This window comes from Otolemur garnettii, unplaced genomic scaffold (assembly GCF_000181295.1).
Source record: "Otolemur garnettii isolate 467f Iridium unplaced genomic scaffold, OtoGar3 scaffold00043, whole genome shotgun sequence".
NCBI lineage: Eukaryota > Metazoa > Chordata > Mammalia > Primates > Galagidae > Otolemur > Otolemur garnettii.
In genome coordinates, this window is record NW_003852438.1 from 10,440,295 (window position 1) to 10,447,270 (window position 6,976).

Here is a 6,976-nt window from a genome sequence, read left to right on the forward strand (position 1 = left end):
CTGAATTTAAATTTAGAAAGTCCAATGGGCCAACTCTCTCCAACTGAGACAGTAACTTCCAACTGGCTATGTAGATAGTGATTAAGGACATGGGCACTTGCTGTCTGTGATCAGATCTGAGTTCCTCCAGTACCAGCTACATCACATTAGGCAAGTAACATAACCTCTTTTTGTGTCTCAATTTCCTCATCTGAAAAATCAGGATAATATTAGCACTCACTTCATAGGGTTATTGTGAAGATTAAATAATTCATTTTTAGTTCATAGAATAATGCCAGGCACACAGTAAGCACTCAATTAATAGTAGCTTCTGTCATTATTACTAATATTATCATTAGAGTCAGGGACAATTCTAGCTGCCCTTCCTACAAATCCCGAATCCAGTGTTGGAGGCTCCAGAGAGGAACAATAGGGAAGAGGGTCTGTCTTTAACATTTGTTCCTCCTGAGGCCCCCATTTTCCTTTCTGCCCTGGCCCGCCCAGCCCCAGCCCTGCTTCCTGTGGACGTGGATGTGAGGCAGTGATGCTCTTCCCCCCGGGCCTAGATAAACGTAGGGTAGGCAAGGCCCAGACACTGAACTCCCAGCCATCAGCACGAGGCACCTGGAGTGCTGGGAAGGCATAAGGTATGCTGCCCAGCATAAAATACTTCCTTGGACATAGCTATGAAATAAACATTTGTGAAATTTAACTGAATTTTTTATAAGATTAGGCAATGGACAGTAGATGACTCCAGCTCCAGCTTTACTTGCCCTCTTGTTCTCTCCTCCAAGGTAGCGGGGACTCATCTCTGGAGAAGGAGTTCCTTGGGGCCCCAGTGGGGCCCTCAGTGAGCACTCCCAACAGCCAGCACTCTTCTCCCAGCCGCTCACTCAGTGGTAAGTCCAACCTCCTACCCGCTCCTGGCAGTAGGCACCCCCTGTGCATTTGGCCCTCACTTTGCCTTCAACTAGCAACCATTTCCTCATTGTTGCCTCCCTCTGGTCTCCTGCTCAGTGTCTCTATGAGTCTCTCTAAGGAACCTAGTGTCTAGTGTCTAGGGTTTTCCTGGTTTCCAAAAGCAAAGTGAAGAGTCACTGCCAGACTAGAGTGGAATTAAAAAGGCATTGGTGGGATTACGGGGAAGGTTCCAAAGAGAAATTCTGGAAATGGAGAAGCAGGTAGATAGTAATGATCATTAGATGGAGTTAGATAGGAAAGAGAAAGGAGAAGGGCCTCCCCATCTCCCCACACCCTATTCTACCCAGACAGGGTCCCCATGACTGCCCCTCCTCAGCTGGCCCTAGATCTGTGACATTCTCTAAATGGTTGGAATAGCCAGGAATGTAGGTCAGAGCTAGAGCCAAAGCCTTCTCCTCAATGGCTCCTCCTTCCTTTATCCCCCCTGCTCAGCCTCAGATTTTTATGGAGAGGTAGCGGGGTTCAGTCTAATGGGGTAAGAAGAGAATGTAAGCCATGTGTCTTCCAGTTTTGCTCTCATTAGCTTGCTGTCCCCCTTCAGTCTTCCTCGAACTATTTTCCCGCCACTGTTACTTGCTGGCTTCCTGCCCAGAGCCAAGCCAGACATCTTTCTTAATGACAAGAGAATGGAAAAAAAGGCTCCCCTTAGTCACCTCCTCTCTTCAATGACAAAAGACATCCTATGTACCCCGACTTTTTCTCTTTCCAGACTATGTGCTTGGTGGGTGGGTGAAAAAGAAAAGGTTATTTCAGGTCCTAGCAGGACTCTGATATCATGACCTAGGATTCTAGGGTGTTGGCCCCTTTTAAGACCTGATTGTCTCAGGGCCTGAAGGCACCCTTTTGGATTTCAGAAGTTCCCTTCCTGCCTGAGGGCAGGTTCCCTTTTGCCTGTCTCTGATCTAAACATCATCCTGCCCTCCAGCCAATTCCATCAAGGTGGAGATGTACAGTGATGAAGAGTCAAGCCGACTGCTGGGGCCAGATGAGCGGCTCTTGGAAAAGGACGACAGTGTGATTGTGGAAGACTCATTGTCCGAGCCCCTGGGTTACTGTGATGGGAGTGGGCCAGAGCCTCACTCACCTGGTGGCATCCGGCTGCCCAATGGCAAGCTCAAGTGTGATGTCTGTGGCATGGTCTGTATTGGACCCAACGTGCTCATGGTACACAAGCGCAGCCACACTGGTGAGTAAGCCAGAGGGACTCAGGGAAGAGCTCCCGGGTGGGGTTGAGAGGCAGAGGCAGTACTGGCAGTGTAGGAAGAGGGCTGGAGGAGGCCATGCTGGGGCCAGGGTGGCCTCAGAAAGGGAAGGGTCTCTCCTAGCACATTTTCCAGCTGACAGAAAAATGCTGGGGAAGGATGAAAGTTGGATTTCCCTCAACATCTATACTTTCTGGCACTTTCTTCAACTGTTGATATTTATAAATTTTAAAAATATAAAAATAAATTAAATTAAAAAGCTGATTTTTTTTTTCAGGATATGAGGGAAGGGAAAGTATTAAAGCCTCAGGAAGGATCCTATAGGCCGGTTATAGTGGCTCACATAGCACTCTAGGAGGCAGCTGTGGATGGATTGCTCTAGCTTAGGAGTTGGAGGCCAGCCTGACTAAGAGTGAGACCCTCATCTCTACTAAAAATAGAAAAATTAGCCACAACTCTAGTCCCAGCTACTTGGAAGGCTAAGGCAAGAGGATCACTTGAGCAGGAGTTTGAGGTTGCTATGAGCTTATGATGACAGAGTGAGACTCTTCTGAAAAAAAAAACAAACAAAAAAAAGGAAGGATCCTATACTCCAATAAGGGTAGGACTCCTAGGTATTATTTGGGCCCTCCCATCTCATCATTAAAACAAAAACAACAGAAAACGGAAGCCTCCTCTTCTCAGCTTCCTGAGGCTTTGGGCTCCTAGGACAGAGTGGCCCCCGTGGGGTTCAGTTTTTGGTAACAGCCTCTTGGCCTTGTTTTCCAGGCCTGGTATCCCACCCCTACCACATACATCTAATCAAACCAAGACACAGTTAGTGCATGTGGCACAGTCCTGCCCTTTAGCAGTGTGTTCAGAACACCTTCCCTTGCACAGGGTGAGTTAGGAATGAGATTCAGCCATCAAAGTTCCTCATAGCTAGTCTTCGGAATCTGTCTTTCACATTGCAGGTGAAAGACCCTTCCACTGCAACCAGTGTGGTGCCTCCTTCACCCAGAAGGGGAACCTGCTGCGCCACATCAAGCTGCACTCTGGGGAAAAACCCTTTAAATGTCCCTTCTGCAACTATGCCTGCCGCCGGCGTGATGCACTCACTGGCCACCTCCGCACACATTCAGGTCAGTGACTGTCCACTGGGTGAGGAGGGGATGGGGCTCCTGCACACCTGTGGATAGAGCTCAGTGACTTCTCTTCTATTTGGGGAGTTACACTTTCTGTCATTGAGGAGGGGGAATCACTTAAAGAACAGAGAGGGCCCTGCCTCTCTAATCCTCCTGCAGCAGAAGGGCCCCAGGCAGAATCTGGGGGACTGTTTGATAGGGTATTTTATATCTATCACATTCTGTAACATGGAACAAAAGGGACATGGACACTGTTCTTAGCTCTTAACAGTCACCCTCCCTGAATTTTGTTTTTTAAAGATTGTTGTTGAGAGGCCAGTGTGGTGGTTTATGCCTATAATCGTAGCACTCTGGGAGGCTAAAGCAGGTTGATTACCTGAGCTCACAGGTTCGAGACCAGCCTGAGCCAGAATGAGACCTCCAGACCTCATCTCTAAAAATAGCCAGGTGTGGGTGGCATCTGTAGCTCAGTGAGTAGGGCACCGGCCCCATATATGGAGGGTAGCGGGTTCAAACCTGGCCCCAGCCAAACTGCAACAACAACAACAAAAAAAAAATAGCCAGACATTGTGGTGGGTGCCTGTAGTCCCAGCTACTTAGGAGGCTGAGGCAAGAGAATTGCCTACACACAGGAGCTGAAGGTTGCTGTGAGCCAGGCGTTGTGGCGGGCGCCTGTAGTCCTAGCTACTTGAGAGGCTGAGGCAAGAGAATTGCTTGAGCTCAGGAGTTTGAGGTTGCAATGAGCTATGATGCCAGGGCACTCTACTGAGGGCAAGAAAATGAGACTACGTCTCAAAAAAAAAAAAAAAAGGTTATTGATGGTCCAGATGTGCTGGCTCACACCTATAATCCTAGCACTCTGGGAGACCAAGGCAGATGCATTGACTGAGCTCAGTTCAAGACCAGCATGAGCAAAAGTGACACCCTGATCTCTACTAAAAATAAAAAAACTATCCTGATAGTTGTGGCAGGCACCTGTAGTCCCAGCTACTCAGGGGACTGAGGCAAGAAGATCACTTGAGCCCAAGAGTTTGAAGTTGCTGTGAGCTATGAAGCCACAGTACTCTCTACCCAAGGTGACAGAGTGAGACTCTGTCCTAAAAAGTGAAAGAGAGGATTGGCGCCTATAGCTCAAGCAGCTAGGGTGCCAGCCACATACACCGGAGCTGGCGGGTTTGAACCTAGCCTGGGCCTGCCAAAACAACAATAAAAACTACAACAACAACAACAAATTAGCCAGGCATTGTGGCGGGTACCTGTAGTCCCAACTACTTGGAAGGCTGAGACAAGAGAAACACTTGATGCCAAGAGTTTGAGGTTGCTGTGAGCTGTGACACCACAGTACTCTACTGAGGGTGACATAGTAAGACTCTGTCTCAAAGAAAAAAAAAAGAGAGAAAAAAAGGAAGGAACGAAAGAAAGAAAAGAAGGAAAGAAAGAGAGAGAGAAAGGAAGGAAGGAAGGGAGGGAGGGAGTAAGGGAGGGAAGGAAGGAAGGAAAGGAAGAAAGAAAGAAAAGAAAGAACAAACTAGCTACGGGCAGCTTCTATGGCTCAGTGGGTAGGGCGCCGGCCACATATACGGAGGGTATACCCAGCCCCAGCCTCACTGCAACAAAAAAATAGCAAAGCATTATGGCAGGCGCCTGTAGTCCCAGCTATTTGGGAGGCTGAGGCAAGAGAATCGCCTAAGCCCAGGAGTTGGACGTTGCTGTGAGCTGTGACATCATGGCACTGTACCAAGGGTGATAAAGTGAGACTCTGTGCAAAAAACATTAAAAAGAAAAAAAAGAAAAAACTAGACAGATGTGGTGGCAGGCACCTATAGTCCCAGCTACTTAGGAGGCAGAGACAAGAGGATCACTTGAGCCCAGGAGTTTGAGGTTGCTATGAGCGATGATGATGCCATAGTACTCTACCCAGGGTGACAGAGTGAGACTGTCTCAAAAATACATAAATAAAAACGATTGTTGATGCCAGAGCCCTCTCTCCTCCATCACCCCCCATTTATAAGCCCTAGGGAATTCCATCCTCCCACTCCCATCTGCCACAGGCCCCATACCTGCCACCATCTTCACCCTCTCCCTGCAACACCAGAAGTTTTGAGCAGCCACTTTCTGTAAATATCTCTGTAAATATCCATAGGTCTCTCGAACTGGAAAAAGGGAATCTAAGGGGCGGCACTTGTGGCTCAGTGAGTAGGGCACCAGCCCCATATACCAAGGGTGGCAGGTTTGAACCCAGCCCCAGCCAAACTGCAACAAAAAAATAGCTGGGCGTTGTGGCCGTTGCCTGTAGTCCCAGCTACTCAGGAGACTGAGGAAAGATAATTATCTAAGCTCAAGACCTGGAGGTTGCTGTGAGCTGTGATGCTATGGCACTCTACCCAGGGAAACAACAGTGAGACTGTCTCAAAGAAAAAAAAAAAAAAGGAATCTAAGACCTCCAAATAGGAAAACAGTATCCTATTTCTCTATCCGAAGAAGTTGTCACCATCTTGGAGGCATAAGCAGGTTTAGAGGGTGCCTAGAGGTCAATGTATGGAACAGAGCCGGGAAACTGGATTAACAAGGTTTTCTAGCCCAGTCAAAACTAGTTGAATCAATATCTGTCTGAATCAGCTGGACAAATAGCATTTGTCAGGCATTTTGCTATGCTTAGGCTTTTGCCTCATACTTGGGAAGACGCCAGGAACTGAACTGGCAGGAAAGGAGCTCAAGATTGGGAAAAAGCAGGAAGAAGGGAAGAGGGGAAAGAATTAGTAGGGTCCGTCCTTGGAAACATTCCTGGCTATTTTTCTCTTTTCTTAAATGCTCCTGAACCAGGATTTAAAGGGACAGAACAAGCATTTCACCACCCTCTACTTTCTCCATTCACTTACCTTGTTCCAGGTTCTCCCACCTTGTCACTGGGACCTCTTTATCGGTATGTATGTAGAGAATCAGGGAGAAAGATTACTGGCTCAGGCTTTATAGTCTACAGAGCATTTCACTTGTGTCTCTTCAGGTGATTCTTATTACAATTCCAAGGTAGATGCTATTATCCCTATTTTGTTGAAAAGGAAACTGAAGCTGTTGGGAGAAAAATGAGTTGCGGGTCAGAAAGCTGCAGCCTAGCCAAAACCCTACAGCAAGCAAGGTGCAGTGCCAGAGATGCGTCCTTTTCCTCAGCAGAGGGCTTGCTCCCCCTGCTGGTTTGGAACAAGGCTGAATTGGCCCCTAGAATTCTTAACCAACTATAGCCAGATCATCTGGATAGATTTTGGATGTTTTCTGTAGGAGATTGTTGATGACAGAAGCAGAGACAAATACACCCTTGGGTCCTATCTCTATGAAATGCTTTCTGTTACAACCCATGTTTAAGAAAAAAGGTGTTTAATACATGTTCTCACTCATATGTCAAAGCTAAAAGAGTTGATCTTGCAGAATAAAGAGTAGAATAGTGGTTACTAGAGAATAGGAAGGGTGTGGAGAGTGAGGAATAGGGAGAGGTTGGTTAATAGGTACAGAATTACAGTTACATAGGAGGAATAAGTTCTAGTGTTCCATAGCACAGCAGGGGTACTGCAGTTAATTTATTGTATATTTCTTTTTCTTTCTTTTTTTTTTTTTTTTTGAGACAGAGCCTCAAGCTGTCCCCCTGGGTAGAGTGCCATGGCTTCACTGCTCACAGCAATCTCCAACTCCTGGGCT

At 47.2% G+C, this 6,976-nt stretch overlaps 1 protein-coding gene and 1 long non-coding RNA gene across 5 annotated transcripts in view; one reads left to right on the plus strand and one right to left on the minus strand.

Annotated features, from left to right (window-relative positions):
• Positions 1-811, minus strand: part of LOC111725534 — a 20,191-nt gene extending 19,380 nt beyond the window's left edge. The window contains exon 1 of the long non-coding RNA XR_002773581.1: positions 749-811. This is a non-coding gene — a long non-coding RNA (uncharacterized LOC111725534). The remainder of the gene's footprint in view (positions 1-748) is intronic.
• The window catches only part of IKZF4 (IKAROS family zinc finger 4), a 39,450-nt gene that overhangs the window by 23,605 nt on the left and 8,869 nt on the right, over positions 1-6,976 (plus strand). For all 4 annotated transcript variants that reach the window (XM_023513592.1, XM_003790509.1, XM_012805657.1 and 1 more), the window contains 3 exons: positions 774-878; positions 1,886-2,146; positions 3,116-3,283. In XM_023513592.1, the coding sequence (XP_023369360.1) occupies positions 774-878; positions 1,886-2,146; positions 3,116-3,283 (534 nt within the window). The remainder of the gene's footprint in view (positions 1-773; positions 879-1,885; positions 2,147-3,115; positions 3,284-6,976) is intronic.